Below are 22,728 nucleotides of genomic sequence, written 5' to 3' on the forward strand. Positions count from 1 at the left end.
TGCAGACTTCGCAGGTGATGTAGATAAAAGGCGAAGTACGACCGATTACGTTTATATTATGGGGTTAGCTGCAGTGAGTTGGAACTCACGGTTACAAAATTTGGTAACATTGTACAGAAACGGAGTACGTATCAGTAACATAAGCGATCAAGGAGATGATTTGGTTACGAGGTTTTTTAGATGAGTTGGGAAAGGAACAACGAGATAGTGTTCTGTTTAGCGATCTATTAGAAGAATAATATCATGCTAGGAAGAATAATATAGATATTCGTTATCATTTCATTCGAGATCTATTAGAAGAAGGAGAGTTGAAGCTCGAGAAGATTCTTGGTTCGAAGAATCCGGCGGATATGTTTCCCAAGGAAGTTACATCAGACAAGCTAAAGCTCTGCAAGGCTTTAGTTGGTCTCTCATAATGAGGATCTGGGAGGGGAGCCGCACTGACATGAAGATGTTTTAGCACCGTCAAATCCAAAGTTGAAGAAAAGGAGAATTGTTGCATGCAGTTTACTTGTCAGTAGTAAACAAATTTACAGAATCACAGGATTGCAGTGCGTAATATCTGTTAACAAATATAATTTAGTTTGACACGGAAACGTACAACAAAAGCAAATACATTCAATTGTAAATGTAAGTGCAGTAAACACCTCTAATGTTAGTTAATTGAAAACTAATTATTTCCTAAGTTAGCCGTGACTGTTTCGGGAAAGGGGTTTCCTAAAACGGCTAGAATTCTTGGTGCCCAAGTTTGTAACCTATATAAACAGGTAATTAGTCCTTGTAGAATTGTGTGAAGAAAATTGTTTTAGAGAGAAAAGAGAGTTCTTTCTTGTGTAGATTTTAGGGGAAAAAGCTCGGGTTTCGTTGTGAGAGCATATTGGTGAGGAACAAGAGACAAGGTTATCGTCTAGGATACTTGTTGCGGTGTAATCAACGGTTTCCTGGGATTAACACAATGTTGTAAACTTGTAATCGTTTTTCTTAATAATGGATTTGAGTTGGTGCGGCTCAAAGTGTACGTAGACAATATATACAAGTTGTATGTATTGGTCGAACCACTATAAATCTTGTGTATTGTGAGTTGATTTATCTTTCTCGTATTGTTATAGTTGGTTGTGCTTGGTTTACTTATTATTCATCATAATATATCAAGATCCGTTATTCCGCAGTTGTCAGTGATTCCATAAAAAAATCCTGACATCTAAATGGGTTAAAGACATGCATACCATCTTAGGTATGCAGTTATTACGCAAAGCTTGTGTGGAAAGAATTAAGCACCGTTCCCGGTATCCAACTTATATCTTTTAGTAGATTTATGAATTAAAACCACACCTAGTATCCACCAAAGACCTTTTTGTAGTTTTTACGAATTCACCAGAATTCAGTGAAACTAGACTTCTAATAAAAGGCGTTTCGTGAAAGTGCTTTGGCATGCCGGAAATATTCAGAGGCATAAGGCTTCCGCTACTCGGGTCATATGAGCCTAAAACATACTCGTTAGGATCATCTTTACATACCACATAACCCTACAATAGTATCTCGCGATTCTTATTGACATAATGCAGGAGCCGTAATGAATAATAAATTGTTCCATCTATAGGAAGACTGAAAATTTTGTTCCAGGAATCTGTAACTCCATACTCTTTCATCACCCACGGGTTGATGTTTTTCTTCTCATGAATGGCATTAACTGACAGGTAAAGGTCCTTTCCCAGAACATGCACTTCCATATCATAATATGAGTACAGTTCATCATCTAGATAACAACTGGGTGTTTGGATCTCTTTAATTATCTCTTCAACCAAATCGAAGGACACTATAACTTTTGTTGTTCCTATCCATTGAATTATTCCATTCAAAGGCTTCAAAGGAGTGTCAATGTGACATAGATTATAAGGTATGCTTCCTATATTATTCCATGAATTTAATTCTAATCTATGAACCCAAACTTCAGAACAAATATCCTCATATTCTCTGGCCTCTATTATGAAAAATTTGTAATCATCTATTTTCCAATCGTAACAAATCCCATATTGACACATAGCGCTATCATTTTTATTGGGAACTGAATCGTTTTTCTTATAATGGATTTGAGTTGGTGCGGCTCTAAGCGGACCTAGACAATATATACAAGTTGTATGTATTGGTCGAACCACTATAAATCTTGTGTCTTGTGAGTTGATTTATCTTTCTCGTATTGTTATAGTTTCTTGTGCTTGGTTTACTTATTATTCATCATAATATTTCAAGATACGTTATTACGCGGTTGTCAGTGATTCCATTAGAAAATCCTGACATCTAAATGGGTTAAAAGACATGCATACCAGCTTAGGTATGCAGTTATTATGCCAACCTTCTGTGGAAAGAATTAAGCACCGTTCCTGGTGTCCAACCTATATCTTTTAATAGATTTACGAATTCAAACCACACCTAGTATCCACCACAGACCTTTTTGTAGTTTTTACGAATTCGCCAGAATTCAGTGAAACTAGACTTCTAATAAAAGGCGTTTCGTGAAAGTGCTTTGGCATGCCGGGGATATCCAGAGGCATAAGGCTTCCGCTATTCGGGTCATATGATCCTAAAACATACCCGTTAGGATCACCTTTACACACCACATAACCCTACAATAGTATCTCGCGATTCTTATTGACATAATTCAGGAGCCGTAATGAATAATAAATTGTTCCATCTATAGGAAGACTGAAAGTTTTGTTCCAGGAATCCGTAACTCCATACTCTTTCATCACCCACGCGTCGATGTTTTTCTTCTCATGAGTGGCATTAACTGACACGTAAAGGTCCTTTCCCAGAACATGCACTTCCATATCATAATATGAGTACAGTTCATCATCTAGATAACAACTGGGTGTTTGGATCTCTTTAATTATCTCTTCAACCAAATCCAAGGACACTATAACTTTTGTTGTTCCTATCTAATGAATTATTCCATTCAAAGGCTTCAAAGGAGTGTCAATATGACATAGATTATAAGGTATGCTTCCTATATTATTCCATGAATTTAAACCTAATCTATAAACCCAAACTTCAGAACAAATATCCTCATATTCTCTGGCCTCGATTATGAAAAATTTGTAATCATCTATTTTCCAATCGTAACAAATCCCATTTTGACACATAGCGCTATCGTTTTTGTTGGGAATTGACGTTGGTACTGATATGTTCTTGTATTCCCGAGTTGATGGATTCCACGAGCAGATGAGTCCATTCCTTTTGAAAATTCTAGTGGAGAAGCCGATTAGGCCATCACATGAATCCAAAAATAGAAGATCATGTAGAGACGTTTAATGTGAGAGATCAGTTTGAACAACAATATTGCAAGGTGGAGACGCTTCATCAAAATCTATGCAACCATAAGCATATTTAAGCGAGTAACTGGGTTCCCTATATGATTCACGTAGTACTAGATTTGTTCCTGTGATACGCATCCGACATTATATTTCTTTTGATTTGATGTTTGCGGGGCTTCGCCTCGTCTCCTGGGAATGTATTTTTAATTTGGTGCGTGCGGGGCTTCGTCCCGCCCCGTGGAGATGCATTTTTGATTTGGTATGCGCGGGACTTCACCACTGTGGAGATGCATTTTTTATTTGGTGTGCGCGGTTTCGCCCCGCTCCGTGGGGATGCATATTTTATTTGGTGTGCGCGTGGCTTCGCCCCGTCCTGTGGCAATGCATTTTTAATTTGGTGCGCGCGGGGCTTCTCCCCACCCCGTGACGATGTATTTTTTTATTTGGTGTGGCGGGCAAACACATTAAATATGTGGAGAATATGTGTATATTTTATTTATTTTTTTCATTTTATCTTCGCAGAAAATATGTGGATTTCCCCCCTTTATATATTAATTTGGAAAAAAGAGTCTTTATACGGTAGATACTCGATTTCCAAATTGAGTTTGGACTTCCATAAAATTCCAAACACGGCAGGTTAGGTTTTCCTTTTTAGTTTGTAATTTTTAAACCAATCATACGTTTCCAAGTGTCCTTGCGAATTCCAAATTGAATTTGGTTTCCTTTTTTTATCTTTTCATATTCTTTTTAAACCAATCATACGTTTCCAAGTGTCCTTGCGAATTCCAAATTGAATTTGGTTTACTTTTTTTTTTTAACTTTTCCTATTCTTTTTAAAACAATCATAGGTTACCAAGTGTCCTCACGAATTCCAAATTGAATTTTGTTTCTTTTTTCTTTGTATTTTCCTATTATTTTTGAACCAATCATACGTTGCCAAGTGTCTTAACCAAAACGCCCGTTTAAAAAAACTCACCTATTTCGGCCAATAGAAAGCGAGGGTTTCCTTACTATTCAACGTAAGAGCTTTATTTGTCTAGGCCTTTAAATCTTTAAATACTACATTTGTTGTTTTGAACAACATGACGAAGGTGCGTCTTAATAAATTTAGGGTTTTTGAAAAAATCATACTAGAGTTTGCACACACACTTGAACCGACAGATGGATTTGACAGGCAACATCGAAAGTATATAGATGATAATATCTTCGGGAAGGCTCGCCATTTGTTTTTCGTTTTCTTCATCCGCATTTTTAATCAGGTTCTTCTCTCTATATATTGCATGACGAAGGTAGGGTTTTCAGTTTTGAATAAACACCAAATGAATTAAGCGACCCCTTAGTGGCAAGGGCCGAATATATATAAAGTGAAGCATGGGTAAATTTGTTATTTCACCTAAATTGTTAAAATAAATTAGGAAAAGAAATCCTTTGTGTTTTACAAGGAATCGGTACCTTGATTATATGGACTACATAATAACACCTAAGCTTCAACTTGCAATAGATACATAGCAGAAAAAGAAAAGAATAATGGCGATATGGGAAAGCCTTCCTGAAGATATTATCCTGGGTATATTTCTGAAATTATCGGTCAAATCGATCTCTCGGCTTAAGTGTGTATGCAAATCTTGGTGTGGACTGTTCAAAAACCCTTCACCACGCTAATCTAAACAACAAGTTGTCCTACTCGATTCATATATGGATGGATGTAATTACACCATAGATTTTGACGTAACATCATCATCTTATGGTATAGCTGTGAAAACTGATCTCCCACATGGTATGAAAGCAATAACTGATTCGTGTGATGGTCTAATCGGGTTATCCAATTCTTTTCGTTACACAGATAAAATCTTGTGGAACCCATCAACTGGACAACACGAGGACATATCGACATTAAATCGTAGGGAACCCTTTTTCAGAAACTCGAGATATGGGGTTTTTTTTGATTGGAAAATTAATGGTTACAAGTTGTTCAAAATAGGGGAAAATGATCCAGGAGACGAGATTGTTCTGAAGTTTGGGTTTGTAGATTAGGTTCAAGTTCATGGGAAAATATTGGAAACATACCTTATAATACATGTCATACTGGTATTAGTGTTTCTGATCAAAACATACCTTAGAATTTTCAGCATAGTAGAAAAGTTATGATAGTTTCTTTTGATGTAGTTCAAAAGCGAACTAAAGAGATCCAAGTACCGTCTTGCCATCTAAAAGATGGATCGTACTCGTATAAACATATGAAAGTGGGTGTCTTGGGAAAGGACCTTTAGCTATTAATTAATGCTCCAGATAAGAGAAACATCGATCTATGGATGATGAAAGATTATGGAGTTATAGATTCTTGGACTAGAATTTTCAGCCTTTCCAAACATGAAACTAATCTGGTTTTGTTATGGCCCCTGCATTATCTCAATAAGAATCGGGAGATTCTATTGCATGTAAAGTTTGAGGTAAAAATTCAGGCGAGGATGTTTTAGTCTCTTATGATCTAGAAAGTGGAAACCTTATGACTTTGGATATCCCCTGCAAACCAAAATATTTTCTTCCGACTACTTTATTTGAAAGTCTAGTTCCACTGGAAGAAGCTACAAAAATATCTTAGGTGGATACCAGGCATGACGCTTGTATGTTCCTGACAGTTGATCAAGCGAAATCCTTCTGCTTAAAATGGCTTTCTTCCTTTTGATTTGATTTTTTTTCCCTTCAGCTAGTTGAGAACTGAAACTAGCCTGAGTCTGGGTGAGGTCAGACCATATGGTACTGCGATTGGATGATTGATTTCCACGGTCATCAAGAATGGGGAGAATGTGTATGTATGGTGAGTGCTATTTGGCCGTAAGCACCCATTCTTTGACTCAAAAATATGTTTCAGTCTTTTAGGCTAGTGGTGAGGGCAGTGATGTTATATTGATTCATAGACTGTACAACCTAGTGTATGATGTTCCGGGTCTAAGTTAGTTCAGAATGTATTTACTCTTCTGAAATTCTTCAGAAGAAATAGATTTTCGAAATGCATCTGGAAGAAACTTGTTCACTGAAATTTTGTAAGGAAATTGATCACATACTAAATGGTGTCACTACTTTGTGCAACGAAGTACTGCGATTGAAAGAATATTTGATACAGTGAGTTTTGCAGTAATCGGGCAATTTAGAGACACTGCTGGAGGAAGTGAAAATGATGCTATTGATCGGATTTTGTCATATAGGCTGTCCCCATTAATTACATAATGTCTCTATTTTGTCATATAGGCTGTCCCCATAATTTCATAGAGTATCTAATATTTGCAGCAACTCTTCACCTCCTGAAGTCAGAGCTCAATTATATCTGTAGATGCTTCTCATGTAACAGTTTAGACACTTTTCAATCCAAAAAATTATTCGTTTCCAAAAAACAAAAAAACATATTTCGATGTAAAATGTAAGTGCAACAAACACCTCTAAATGGGTTAAAAGACATTCTTACCAACTTTGCAGTTGTTGGAGTTGCGATTGTTACGCCAAGCGCCAGTGGAAAAATTAAGCTCGGTGCTCAGCGTCCAACTTAGATTCGCAGCTTCACGGAGTAACACACCGCTTGATATCCACCTTAGATCTTTTAGTCTAGAAATTTTCCGGAATCTAGTGAAATTAGATTTCCAACAAAAGTCGTAACAGAAAATTGTTCTGATACGCTAGGGATATCCACAGTCTTAAGGCTTCCATCTTTTGGGTCATATGAGACGAAATAATCTTTGCCACCAAGGTTTTTACCGCCTACATTACATGCAATAGTATCTGGCGGTTCATCTTATTGAGATACTGCAAGGGCCATAAGGAATCAAATTTTGTTTCATTTTTCCAAATACTGAAAGTTTTGGTCCAAGAATCTGTAACTCCATAATCCTTCATCACCCACAGATCGATTTTTACCTTGCCTGATGTATCCTTAACTAACAGGCAAAGGTCCATTCCCAAAATGCAAACTTCCATATCATATGTTGAGTACACTTTATTGTCTAGATAGCAACTGGGTATTTGGATCTCTTTGATCCGCTCTTCAACTGTATCGAACGAAACTATAACTTTTAGTTTTTCCTACCCAATGAATAATTCCATTTAAAGATTTCACAGAGACTTTAGGACGATATGCTATATTATAAGGTATGTTTCCAATGCTTTTCCATACATTTGAGCCTAATCTACAGACCCAAACTTCAGAAGTAATATCAGATGGTGATTTGACCAATACTCTGAACACCTTGTAGTCTCCGATTTTCCAATCGTAACAAACCCCATATATGGAATAGGAGCAGAATCTGTTCCAGTATTCCGTGCTTACTGTCGATATGTTCTTGTATTCTCGAGTTACCATCAGTAGAAACAATTTTTAGAGAACTGCCAAGATTATATGTTTCATCTGGGCGATTAGTAGGCATATGATCAGATGAGGATTTAAAAACATCAAAATCTATTGTATAACAAGAATCCGCAGCGCCGCAGTAATTAGTTTCAAGTAGGACGCTAAACTTGTTCTTATGAATAGCATGTTGATGGCGCATCTTAGTAAAATTAGGGCTTTTCAACATGTAGGAAATAACATATGGTCCTAGAAATAATATATTCGAGAGAGTCTAGTCCAATTGACCTAGTCAATTGTCCCTTTGGTCCATTTCGGAAATATAAATTATAGTTTGGTCCTAGTATGACGTCATGGATGATGTAATTTTCATCATGTAGTGGCACAAATATCCTTTTGGGACCATTACGTCATCCATGACGTCATTCTAAGATGTATATGGTCAATTATCAAGAGAGAAGATATTATTTTCAGATTTACTTTCTCTCACCTCCATATTCTCAGATCTACTTCCTCTCTCATCTTTTTTTCTTTTCTCTGCAACTATTTTTCTGCAACTGTAAAGAAGATGAAGAAAGAAATAAATAGTTGTTGTTGATACATGATACTCGTGATGATGTTTTGAAGATGAACTCGTGATTGTTGTTGTTAAAGATGTGAAGACGATAAAAGAAGATGATGAACGACGGAGTTTTTAGGGTTTGTTTGGTGCTATTGCTGTTGAAGACGACGAAGATGATGAAGATGAAAACGACGATATTGATGTTTGCTGTGAAGGATGAACTAATATCAGATCTGAAAAGAATGAACTCGTGTTGAAGATCTTGTTTTTTAGATCTTTGGCTTGTTGTTTAAGACGATGAAGATGATGAAGAAGATGAAGATTTGTGTGTTTTTGCGTCGTTTTTTTAGGTTTTTATATGGAGTTCATTTCTGGAATGAACTCTGTTTTTTTTTTAGGTTTTTATATGGAGTTCATTTCTGGAATGAACTTTTTTTTTTTAGGTTTTATATGGAATTCATTTCTGGAATGAACTCTGTTTTTTTTAAGTTTTATATGGAGTTCATTTCTGGAATGAACTCTTTATTTTTTAGGTTTTTATATGGAGTTTATTTCTGGAATGAACTCTGTTTTAATAGGTTTTTATATGGAGTTCATTTCTGGAATGAACTCTGTTTTGTTAGGTTTTTATATGGAGTTCATTTATGGAATGAACTCTGTTTTTAGGTGATTTCTGAAAAAAATAAGTAGAAATTAACAGGAGTTCATTTTGAAGAATGAACTGCTACAAAAAAAAGTAGAAATTAACACGGAAGGGTACTTTTGTCCATTTAATATTTTTAAATAATTACGGACCAAACAGTAAAGGCGTTTTCCCAAAGGACCAAACTGACATGGACCCACCTAAAACTCTTTGAACATTTCATACCAGGATTTGCATACACACTTGAACCGAGAGATCGATTTGACTGATAACATGGCAAGTATAATCATTATAATCTCTTCGGGAATGCTCACCATTGTGCTTTTTCTTTATGGGCAGTTCTTCTTTTTTTGGTCTTCTAGGGTTTGTGTAGAAATATGAGTACGTATTAGGGGATTTGCTGTATAATGATGTTACAGGGTTCGGTGCTATTTAAGGAAACAATTCTGATTCTTGGTAAGTTACGTATTTGGGGATTTTGTGTATACATATACCCACAACACCGTACCTTTGTCTTCAAAGGTAAAGAAAAGATTTTTGTTATAGGGAAAGCTTATTTGTTGAGGAAGAAAGTTAAATTATTTTGACTATGGTATATTTGTGTTCACTTTGGGTCAATAAAGGGAGGAGTAAAAATTTGTCTTTCCGCTTAACAAAACACTGAAATGTACGGTTCTGTCCCCAACTTTCCCAAATCCTAAAACTCCGAGGTAAGAAAAAGAGAAACAACAATGGCAAGCCTTCCCCAAGACATTATCACGGATATACTTTTGATATTACCAGTCAAATCAATTTCTCGATTCAGGTGTGTTTGCAAACTCTAGTATGAATGGTTCAAAACCACCAACTTTATTAACATGCATCATCACCATGCTATTCGGAACGACAAATTTAGCGTCATACTTGAATATCCCGATGACAGTTATTATTATATCTTAGATTTTGACGAAACATCCTTGCGTAGAAGTAAGATTGTTCAAAGCGATCACATGCCCAGTACGTTTAGACTTAATTCTCTTCTTACTGATTCATACAATAGCCTAGTCGGCTCACCCACCTGTTTTCGTGATAATAATGGAGATGAACTTGGAACGATCTGCTTCTGGAATCCGTCAACTCGAGAATACAAGAATATACAGATACCTAAGTCAAGTCATAACGGATCACGTATTAGATTATCCACATATGGGTTTTGTTACGATTGGAAATTCGATGATTACAAGTTGTTCAAAATTGTGGTCGTTAACGATTACTATTTTGAAGTTTGGGCTGTGGATTAGGCTCAAATATATGGAAAAACATTGGAAACGTACCTTATGGTATATGTTTTTCTCAAATTTCTTTAAATACTCTAAATGGAATTATTCATTGGATAGGAAACACTAAAATTATAGATTCGTTCGACATAGTTGAAGAGAAAACCAAACAGATCCAAATGCCCAGTTGCTATCTAAACGATGAATCATAGTCATATGAAGAGATGGAAGTGGGTGTCTTGGGAGAGGACCTGTACATATCCGTTAATGCTAAGAGGAAGAGCAACATTGATCTGTGGGTGATGAAAGTTTATGGAATTGCAGATTCTTGGACCAAAAGCTTCAGCGTCTCGAAAGATAAAACTAACTGTCGTAATTTGTGGCCCCTGCATTACCTCAATAAGAATCACAAGATTTTATTACACGGATATGTACGTTTATTAAAAGATAAAGATGAAGATGAAGATTCAGGCAAGCATGCTTTGGTCTCGCATGATGCATTGTTCTCGTATGACCCAATTACTGAAGAACTTGTAACTTTGGATACACCCTGCATAGCGAGATTTTTTTGCACAGATACTTTTGTTGGAAGTCTAGTTTCACTCAGTTCTGGTGAATTCGCAGAAAAGCTGAAAGATATATCGATCTAAGGTGGACACCAGGGATGGCACTAACTTATGCTTGGAATGATTGAACAATAGAGTATATGGTGACTTTTCTATTTTACTAGGATGAAGTAGAATTGTTTTATCCTCATTTTGCTGAATTTTTCTTTCCTGCTATATGGGTTGAATGTTTCCATTAATTTTTTGTACACTGCCGGGGTGTGCTGTTGTTTGTGGTGTATCTTATTTAAGTTTTTGTTTTTTAACCAGGGGAGAAGATCATATTCCGTGTTTGGGTATTACACTCCTTCATATTCATATAATTTTTTAGTGACAAGGCCATGATATTCTGCCAACATAAAAATCAATTTTCCCTACTTATATTTTTGAAAAATAGGTTTGTTCAGATATAGCACCACGAATTATCAAATGAACTATCAAAAATAGGGATGTCAATGCGGATAAAATTGAGTTCAGACTCAAGAAACCCATATCAAATGAACCTGGTGCAAAAGTTGTGTTTTCTATGCCAATCATATCCACCGTCGAAAATCCTATGGTTGGGATAGACTCATCGAAGTTAGGGTTTATCGTTTTATTAGGAATCTGGAAACCCTACTTTCACCTAGCAAATTGCAATAGCTGCAGAGAATAAAATGGAAAGCGAAATGGTGAGCCTTCCTGAAGATATCATCATCGATGACATACTTCGGAAGTTATCGGTCAAATCAATTGTTAGGGTTCTAACCCAAAACAACAATATAAGAACCCTAAGATAGAATTTGCAAATAAAAAGAACAAATAAAGAACTGAGTTTTGTATTAATTGATTGATTACTAAACCCTAGAACAAACTATCAATATATAGAGAACATGATTTGAGTCATAAGCTAATAACAAATAAGGAAAAATATACTAATTCCTAAAATAATTAATTGGTGTTGGTGTCCCAACATCCCCAACCCCTTGAGACATAACTTGCCCTCAAGTTGGATCATAAGACTAAATATATCTAGCCAAAGAATAGCATCTTGATATTCCCAACCCCTTGAAATGAAACTTGTCCCCAAGTTGATCGTTCTGTCTCATCACGGAAATATCATCGGACTCAACAGCTAACCAAGTGGTTTCCATACTCTTAGTTGTCTTGATCCATAAAAACGAATAATTAATCCAATTAAGCCATGTATCGGGTCATCCATATTCGCACCGCAAGCTCCAAATTCAACATCAAGAAAGGAATTCCTTTTAGGATATATGCTTGCATCAGGCATGACAATTAGATGAGTTTTAGCTCCCATATGCATGCCAGCTGTAATATTTGAACCAAGAAACGATATATCCTTCTCGTCACCATGAGCACAATTATTAACAGTACTCTTGGAGCCATGCACGATGTTTACGACACTACAAGGCCAAACACATTTCATAGCCGGTATAGCCAGTGTCATCCATAGAAGATCCTGGTTCCGATCGATGGCTTAAAGACGAAATTATTTCGCACTTGACTACCACTGGAAACATCCATAATGGAATCATCGCAAGAAAACTGAAATGGGATATTCCGGAAGAAACCCCAAGAGGTTGTTGGTGAGTATCGATTCCATTTGACACATTGGAAACAAACTCTCCCATTTGCAGACTTTCCGCTCCACGGACATGATGAACTCCCTTTAACCCACGAATACCCATATCTCTACAAATAAGTTGTTCCAGTTTAAACATTATCCATTCACTTGAAGTAATACCGGTATTTCTCCATGATGGAAATGCTAGTTTTGGAGCATTACCGACAGCTTTAAACTTCTCATTTGTTGAATATGGCACCTGTGACAACCTCTTGAGGAGCTCTTATTATTCCATGCTTCTCATGGTAAAATTTGGAAAACAAACTTGCATCATATCCAGAGTATGCGAGAATGAATTTCCCATGATAGTCACGAACAATAACTCCAAAATACCCCTGATTTCCATCTATACTGCCGACGTCTATCATAAAACATTGACAACTTGTAATAGTATGTTCTGACATGATTTGAACATATGTAGCATTCTCAGGACATAAGGCTATCAAATTCCGCTTCTCTGACTCAATATAAACAAATTTAACCGGGCACATTTCAGCTTCTTCAGCTTCTTCAAACTCAGTAGGACCTAGTATACTTTGTATACCTTTAAAAATAATGTGCCTGCCCATTCTTTTACCCAGCTCAACATCCCAGATAAGCACATCTAGATTGAGAACACGGAAATTTACTTGAACATTAGTGTGTTTCTTAATCAAGCACACACCATCTGTATCTGGCTCAGTTAGAGAAACCCTTCCTTTCCTCTCAAAATCCGACATAAGAAGTCGAACACTACCAAATGCAACAAAAGTATCCAACGATCCCTTGTTATATATGGATGAACCAATGTCTTGACAATTATATTTTCCTTCACACTTTCTCGTTTACTGGAATCATAGTGAGACAATATAGCAGGCTTTCCGTTCGCACTACAACTACCATGAAGATGTTCTGGAATGCCAGGACTTATCACATTCCAATCAATGGTAATACCCTCTTGCAATGCTTTCACTTTCTGCAGGTTTCTGTATGTGTTGTTCGAAGTGGAATCCAAATAAACCAATCTTGTTGCGACAACAGGTTCCAAGATTTTCAAAAATTCCAAAACTGCATCCCACCAACATTTCATAGACCCGTTGGGCACATTTTTAGCCTCAATCGCTGTCAAAACAATTACGTAATACAAAAATCTCTTACCGGTAGCAGATTCCTTGTCTTCCTCGACAGAAGTTACAAAACACTTACCATCAGGTGGCAATGCAATACAAAGAAAATTGTTTTTATGGTTCTTATAACTGTAAGATGGCATTGGACTAGTAGGATGCCATATAAGCATAGACTTATCACCTGATTCACTAGTCCTTTGTCTTCCAAGAGTGTTGGATGCAACCGAAATAACATTTCCTTCATGGCTAGCATTGGATGAAACATACTGCAAGATAGAAGTTTGTAATATACTGTCCTCTTTGTTAGAATTTAATTGTATCACGTTTCCAGTAAGATGATACGTAATTATTAACCCACCAATAGACAATACATAATCAATAAGATCACTAGACCATGAATCTGACCACTGGATGTTTTATTCATAAAGTTTATTCAATAATTTTGAACACTCATAAACAACATACCAAGACAACCAACCATGCATAGCAAAACCTAAATTCCATGTAATAAGTTTGAACTCTTTCCCACGGTCAAATAATAGTCGAGTATAATCAAATGAAGGAGTAAAACAAACCATACCGCCAAGTTTGTTTTTAAGTAACACCTTGCAGGAGTTTGCGAGTTGTCTGTAACCATACCAGCAATTTTGGGTCGACGAATTTTATTGAAGTTGTCCATATTTGTTCCAGTAACTGCTTTAGTTGTCATACCAGTGTCTTTATCATTCCCAATGGTAATTGATTTAACTTCGTGACTTGAAATTATGAACGATATTTCACCATCTTTAAGAGGAAAATTGACTCTAGGTTTAGGAATTGAAAGATGTTTATAGTTTTTACCGTCACATGGCTGATCTGAGTTCATTGGTTCCCAAGGAGTTGTTGGTATAATAGTATTTGCCTCCTCAATAGTTGCTTCTGTAACCCTAGCTCCTTATTGACTTGGAGCAGTTGTTGATACCTCCGAACTTTCGACCAAGTGTAAGCTGGATGGTGCTTTCATTGAGAGTAATGGATTAACGGATTCTAACTTCTCAGCAATACTTTGGCTATCTTCTGTTTGGTCATCTTCTAGTGGATCTGGTAACGCACCAACTGTAGCTTGGATTTCTCGGTTTCTTCTGATCTGAACTAATATAGCAGCTAAGCGCAATCGGAGTGTACTAATTGCGTCCTTGCATGAGTGATTTATACGGATGGGGTGTGAAGGAGTTGTTGACGTAATAATTTCTGCCTTAGCAATCTGCTCAGCTTGTTTCTCTGCAGTCTGTATTCTCATCAAACTGCAGGTACCCTGTTGGGTGTCGAAATAATTTCCAGTGCCATTAAGGTGACCATTGAAACCAGGAGGAGAAGTATTGAGAGGAAGACGTTCCAGAAGAATGGATGACATGTTTCTAGCAATAGTACCAGCAAGCGTAGTATTAGATTGCATCAAAGAAACCATCTCCTTCATATTATTTTCAATTAACGCAGCCATGCCCTTCTGATGAGCTTCCATTAATGTAATCATATTTTGGTTACTTGAATTCTGTAGCTTAGTAAACAAAACATCCACAATAGTTGCTTTAGATTTCTCCTCTTCAGTGATTGTCATGATGAATAGCGAAAGCGAAGAAAAAAAACAATTGTTGAATTTTTGAGTGAAAATCGAACCTGCTCTGATGACAGATGTTAGGGTTGTAACCCAAAACAACTATACAAGAACCCTAAGATAGAATTTACAAATAAAAAGAACCAATAAAGAACTGAGTTTTGTATTAATTGATTGATTGATTACTAAACCCTAGAACAAATTATGAATATATAGAGAACATGACTGAGTCATAAGCTAATAACAAATAAGGAAAGATATACTAATTCCTAAAATAACTAATTGGTGTTGGTGTCCCAACATCAATCCCTCGGTTAAGGTGTGTACGCAAACTCTGGTATGATTTGCTTAAAAACTCTAAGTTTATTAAGATGCACCATCAGCATGCTGTTCAGAACAACAAGTTTAGTGTTCTAGTTTCTTCGTATAAGGATTCTTCTTACACGGATAAGGATGTTTATTACACGATAGATTTTGATGTAACATCCTCATCGTACCATATGGTAGTTGAAAGTCATCCTTGTGATTCGCATTTACCTTCTCGTTCCCTAAGTAGTGATTCATGTGGTGCCCTAATCGGATTAGCTTCTGATAGATGCAATGCATACCAAAAGATGTGCTTGTGGAATTCATTAACTAGAGAACGCAAGAATATGTTTATACGAACATCAATCCGTTGCAGAAACTATGCATACTTGTTCAGAAATGGGGTTTATTATGATTGTAAAATTGATGATTACAAGTTGTTCAAATTAGAGTGCTATGAAGGATATGACGATGAGTCTTGTAAAGTTTGGGTCTCTAGATTAGGTTCAAATACATGGCATCGTATTGCAGAGATGCGTTATGATGTATCACGTCACTCTGATATATGTGTGACGCCTTTAAATGGAATTATTCATTGGATAGAAGAGAGTAAAGTTATATTTTCGTTCGATATAGTTGAGATGCAAACCAAAGAAATCCAAATACCCAGTTGCTATTTAGAAAATGAGTCATACCCGTTTGATGATATGGAAGTGGGTGTTTTGGGAGAGCAACTTTACCTATCAGTTAATGCTGCAGACAACATTGATCTATGCGTGATGAAAGATTATGGAGTTGTAGATTCTTGGACCAAAATTTTCAGCCTTTTGAAAAATGAAATTAACTTTGGTTATTTATGGCCCCTGCATTATCTCAACAAGAATTGCGAGATTCTATTACATGCATATGTATGTGTAGAAGATGAAGATTCTGACAAGGATGTTTTAGTCTCTTATGACTTAAAAAGTGGAAGACTTGTGACTCTGGATATCCCCTGCCTGCCAAAGTATTTTTCTCCGACAACTGTGGTTGGAAGTCTAGTTTCACCCAATTCAGGTACATTCGTCGGAGTAGCAAATATTTCTAAGGTGGCGTGACCCAAATTTCGTAAAGCTGCTTACTGCTATTAAAGAAGAAAAAAAAAATCCAAACTTTTAGCTTGATTGTGAGCTTTACCGTACACTGAAGTTCATTAGGCGACAACTCTTTTCAATTGCAATTGGTAATGACAAACTAGTGACGGCTCTTTCTTCTCTACGAGGTTATCCAGCACTAATACTTTATTCATTACACTTGAAAGATGATCAGTTACAGTTTTAGGATAGTTGAAGTAAAAACTTCTAAGAAATTTGAAACATGTGGATGACCGACCGAGATATATCGATCCAGAAAACCAGCTGAATCCGAGCTCACCTTTTCTATAAGTTCACCAAGCCATCTCTTTGCTCAGATAAAATTATATACATGAAAAACATGGATTACTGTCGTTTTCAACTCTTTCCAATTAAGTAAGATCAATTTCCTAGTCTTAAACTAAACCCTAGTTTCTCGAGTAATCAAATCCAAACTGTACTAGGATTCTAGGAATCTATATCTTCAAATTAAGTCGGTTCACTATTTAGGAAATCCTTCCTAAAAGAAGCCAGCTTCTATAAGCCTATAAATATTCAACCACACCCTCTTGACTCTCATATCAAATGTTCCCGGTCTCCTATCTTTTTCTCTCTCAAAGTTCTCAGATTGTTGGAATATATGGCACGTGAAATCAGAGAGTACGTGCATATAAGATATCAGAAGACTAATTCAATTCTAGAAGATAACCTTCTCCTAGTCAAAGATAAAGTTTGTTATTTATCTTAGGTTTACTGTTTCTCTTGTAATCCTATAAATAGGAACCAATAAGCTACATGTAAACTATCTCAGAATATTTTGATGATCATGAATACAATTCACCCTACGGGGTTTCTCAGTGGATGTAGGTCAGTGACCGAACCACTTTAAACATTGTCTTCTTTGATTTCTGCTTTCCGATCTATGAACCCTCGATACCCATAATTTATTATGGTATCAGAGCGGGGAGATCCGCTCAAGTTGCTTCCGCTTTCTATATTTTTTTGTTATCATATTGATTTTCTTATAGTTATGGGTATAATCTATTCCGCTGCACCTTCTTTTCTCAACTCTGGTAATTCAGGATCACCCGTATCTATTGCCAATATCAGTGATTTAGTCTCACCTGATGTTTCTCCAAATACTACTAATAATCCAGTAGTATCTTCTACAGTTCCTTCACCTAATCGCAACTCATGCTCAGCACGTAACAGTGCTTCCCAATCTAGAGCTAGGTTAAAAATTTTTTTTTTTTCCTACAACTCAATCTTCATGGCCATGATGGTGATCAGTCAGATCCTATAATGGAAACTCACAACATCAACAGTTCTGACAAGGATACTGCATTGTCTCCCAGTAGTCCCTATTACGTCCATCAACGGTTCTAACATGGTCAGAGCAGAAATGCTCTCGATCCATCGCTCCCCATCTAAAACTTTTAACTTATTTTTTCATCAAAGTTAAAATCAGTAGTGGATATCATCTTCTTTTGTTTCAGTCCAAATATATCTCCTCATAGAGAGGTCAATCAAATTGTGCTTAAGTTTTTCACGTTCGCAATCTCCGGTAATTAATTTAACATAGTTACTGTTTTTTTTTTTTTTTTTTTTTTCATAATCTTTGTGGTCGATCTCTTTGAACTTTCAAGCGTGAAGTGCTTTGATACTTTCGTTCATCGATCATTAATATTGTCTCCAATCTTAATCTTTTTCCTGAGACTCTTCCATCCATTCAATTTTTGGTAATCCTAGTTGACTCCTTCAAAGCCAAATCAATCAAATGTCCAAAATATCCGCATCTTCCCTTTCCGGGAATAGACTTTTATTATTTCTCCGTCAATCAAAATTGTTAACACCGTATGTGTTATGATACCGGTAATCCCTTAATTATCTTCACTGGAAACCAGAAAATATTTCCATTTTTATGTGAAATGATTTTATTTTCGAAGTATTTTCCGTTCAAAATATATTTGGTACATCCTATATATTTTTCTCCAAAATATATATCGCAGTACTCTTTGTTCTTGTTGATGTTCAATATGTATTGCATTTTCACGAAAATGTTCTCTATCAACATCCTGAGTTTCCTCCGGGTACAACCGATGACATAATAATGATCAATTGAGTTCATATCAAATCGAACTTTCTTCTTTCTCTACTGAATCAATCTTTTGCTCCTTAACCATTTTTTGTTCAACGTAATCCCATTGTTCTCCTATATCATTGACTATGGAAAGCTAATCTTGTCAATGATTTTCGTTTGATCAATCAATTATCTAATTAGTTTAAACAAGTTATAATTAATCTAGTTGGTTTTTCGACTAAATATATCTATTGTCGAATCATTCACTGTCAACACAATGGATCATGTGTTTGCATTAGCCTTTATGATTCTGGGAAGGAACAATCTTTTGGAAAGACGATCCCAGTCATTTTACTGACGATATCCATCAAATGAATTCTTCATTTTTTGTGCTCAATTACCTTTAAAAGATGTTATTTTGCATTTTAGCAAGATCTCCTTATCAGAACCGAATGGAACTTAATTAATGTTTCTGATTCAAACCTTCATGTTTTTGCACTTTGTGCAACTCATCATTCACCCAAATAAATTAAATCGTGTTTTTTTTTTTCTTTTCTCACATGGCAGATTTTATTGGTTCCTGTCATTATATGGATGGTGTTCTCCACACCGATTAAACAGTTACGCAGTAATGGTGTTTTACATTCTTTGCAGCACTGAGCAATATTTCTTTACTAAAGATTATGTAGTGAGTCCACCTACAAATCAATTGAATCTTTATTCAACTAACGACAAAAAAAAAACTTCTCCTGTACAATAACCTTCATATCCGTCATCCTCACATGATTCCGGTGGTATCGAATCCAGTCGGAACATTTCCGTCCATATTACAAATGGGTGTAAATATTAGCTGACCCATCGATTGTCGACATCTCAGCCACTCGATGGATTTCTATTTTCTTGGTCATACCCGATGACTTTGAAGATCATTTTACTGCTTCGGTTATGTAGTTCGCTGAAGTTCAAGTCACGATCCAATCGCTTCCGCAACTTAATTTATTTTATTATTCATGTTCTATTGAGATGATCAATCAGTGTTCCTATTCCTATTCCTGTTTCGGTATCAATAGACAGAAAATATCTCTCTTTTTGGGATCTTTATCCAAAAATTAAATTGTTCATCCTGCTCCTTTTTTATGAGCAAATATATGCTTCACAGTGATGGATTTCCATTCATAGCATCCTTATTGTTTATTAGGATATTTCACCTTACATCTATCTTTTGTTCTTGTTATCAAGAATATTTTGAATTCCGAAAGTTCTTCACATTTTCAAATGCTCTACCATTATGGTAATCATCAAGCAAAATATCACTGCTTCAAGTATATCTCCTCTTAGAGGCCAAAGTTTCTGCATTATGCTCACGTTTTAGTGGGAATTATTAATTGGTATATTTTTGTGCTCTTTCTGTGATCTGTTTCAAGCGTGAAGTGTGTGCATCACTGCATTGACATCCCGTTCGCTGCATGGATCATTAATTTTGTCTCGATTTTCCTTAATCAGATGAGTTTGGAGTAATAATTTCTAATCGATATCTATGGTCATTTTCTTCCCGAAACTAGTATCTATATTTGTTTGCGAAAATCTCTCCGAACATCAATGTTCGGTCTATTGTTATTTTCTTTCCGAAAATACTTATTATTATTCTCTCACAAAGTCAGTCTTTGATTTTCAGTTAATCAGATATTCCGTCAATATCAGACCTAATGAAATTTAGGCTATTGTCAGTTATGTTGACAAAGTCCACATTTTCTCAAATCACTTTACTTTGTTTTTTTTCCAAAAGCTTGGAGACGAATATGGTGGTTTTCTTTCTTACACCTATTTCAAAATTTTAATCGAAATATGATTAATTTTTATCATGATTTTGAATAAATCGAATGAGATATTGAATCAAAATTAAGTTTTCGTATATCTCTTCACTTATGCCTTCAATGCATGATGAGCATTCTCAAAAATTAGGCTATTACTTCTTAAGTTGTTGTGTTGCAAACTCAACTTTTTATCAAGACATCTGGTCTTTCTCCCTGCATTTAGGGATGCTTAATACGGTGGATTTATTTTATTTCACCGATTTGAATTTTTTAATCTTTTGTAGCATTTTTGGTTCCATTTGTGAAGTCAAGTGAATTGCTCATAACCCCTCCGGAAGAAGATAGCTAAAAAAAAAAAAAAAAAAAAATTGCTATCCTTTTATTATTTCTGAAAGTTAACCATGAAGTAGGTGCGAAGATCCGAAGTTAAGATATCAAGTCAGCTCGGTAATCAAAGATCAAGCTACGAAGTTTAGAAGATTTTTTTCAAGTTGCACACTACAATCTTCTTTTCCGTGTCCAACTTGAGGGGGGGTGTTGGAATATATGGCACGTGAAATCAGAGAGTACGTGCATATAAGATATCAGAAGACTAATTCAATTCTAGAAGATAACCTTCTCCTAGTCAAAGATAAAGTTTGTTATTTATCTTAGGTTTACTGTTTCTCTTGTAATCCTATAAATAGGAACCAATAAGCTACATGTAAACTATCTCAGAATATTCTGATGATCATGAATACAATTCACCCTACGGGGTTTCTCAGTGGATGTAGGTCAGTGACCGAACCACTTTAAACATTGTCTTCTTTGATTTCTGCTTTCCGATCTATGAACCCTCGATACCCATAATTTATTACAGATTTTTTTTTCCTCCAAAATCGCCATTTTCTAGCTTTAAAATGGCATCGGGTATTTTTCGATTTTCTGTGATTGTTTTTTTGGTTTTGCTTTTCGGTTCATCTTTATATGTTAATGCTGATGATAGCGTGAAGGGGTGTCCTTTCACCTCAATATATAACTTTGGTACGTTATCCAAGAATACTGGCACACATGGTAATTCTGAAGTTATAGATTACATATCATCAGCGTTTCATCTTCCTTCACCTAAGCCATATGCAGTAAATAAGGAAGATTGGAAGTTTCCTTATGGAGCAGACTTAGCAGTAGAAGGTGCAACTGCGCTTGAGTGGTCGTTTACAAACAGTTCTATCAGCAAACAAGTTGGCGAGTTCATGACGCATTTGTCATCTATTTGCTCAAATGGTGACGAGTGCAGGAAGAAGCTTCGTCATGCAGTTTTCTTGGTGGAGGAATTTGGAAGCAGGGACTACTATCCTGCGCCCTTAGAGGGTATACACACCACGGAGGTGCTGGATAATCTCGTGCCTAAAGTAGTTGAATCAATTACAAATTCTGTAATTAGATTGACCCATACTGGTGCTAAGAACATCATGGTTCATGGAACTTTACCTTTTGGATGCCAACCAAATTATTTGCAGCAGTTCGGTAGCAAACATCCAACCAGCAAGGATCACTCGTACAGGTGTTTGAATAAATTCAACTTGCTCTCCAGGAATCAAAATAGCCATCTACACCGGGCACTGGTGGAGCTAAGAAGCCAGCATCCTGGGGTTCAGATAGTATTTGCTGATTAGTATAATGCGTATATAGGCCTCCTCAAGAGTCTAAGAAAAACTTGTGGTAGAAGTAAAGGTGGTGATGCTAGTGCAGTTTGTTCTGATCCTAAAATATACATTCACTTGGACGAGAATCATTTAACGCAAGAGGCTAACAAATTTATGGCAGAAGCGATCATCACTGGAGGTTTCGTCTATCCCAAACTCAATCTACCTGACAGGTTTCATTGTGTGATGTAGTCAAGTCTCAATACATGTTGTGAAAGAACAGAAAGCAAGTGAAAGATGCCCGAAGGGTGTCTTTCTAGAGTCCGGGTGGTGTTATTCTATTCTGAATTAATTTCCCTTGTAATTCTTATGTCAGGCCAATCTAGCTCTCCCCACGAATCAGTAGTAATGATATTTGTTAAATAGCATTCTTTTTTATGTGATTTGCTCTTACTCTTTATTGTAATGGTGTTTTTATTCGTAATGGTTATGGGATAGTATTGCATTCCCATTCTCAGTTGGTTATTAATTATGTTGAATTCTCAAAAAACTACCAAATTTTTTGTAATTTAGTTTCTTGATTGTTGTTAATTATCTTACTTCTTTTTTGTTAAGATGTATTTCTGGACTTATTTTGTTGCTTTATTTCTTTTGAAGAAATTTTGATGTTGTAACCATGTTTCGGCTTTTTATCTAATGGAAATTTAGCAGTCCGGATATCGGTCGAGGAAGAAGTATTTAAATTTCCACC

The 22,728-nt window shown here is 36.0% G+C and overlaps 2 protein-coding genes across 2 annotated transcripts; both read left to right on the plus strand.

The window, feature by feature from the left end:
• Window positions 1-15,411: 15,411 nt before the first annotated feature.
• On the plus strand, window positions 15,412-16,443 carry LOC113293884 (F-box protein CPR1-like). Its single transcript, XM_026542331.1, has one exon. The coding sequence runs from the start codon at window positions 15,412-15,414 to the stop codon at window positions 16,441-16,443; it is 1,032 nt and encodes a 343-aa protein (XP_026398116.1).
• Window positions 16,444-21,251: 4,808 nt separating this feature from the next.
• On the plus strand, window positions 21,252-22,007 carry LOC113293885 (GDSL esterase/lipase At1g28570-like). Its single transcript, XM_026542332.1, has one exon. The coding sequence runs from the start codon at window positions 21,252-21,254 to the stop codon at window positions 22,005-22,007; it is 756 nt and encodes a 251-aa protein (XP_026398117.1).
• Window positions 22,008-22,728: the final 721 nt, after the last annotated feature.

The sequence above is a fragment of the Papaver somniferum genome, chromosome 7, assembly GCF_003573695.1.
Source record: "Papaver somniferum cultivar HN1 chromosome 7, ASM357369v1, whole genome shotgun sequence".
Classification (NCBI taxonomy): Eukaryota; Viridiplantae; Streptophyta; class Magnoliopsida; order Ranunculales; family Papaveraceae; genus Papaver; species Papaver somniferum.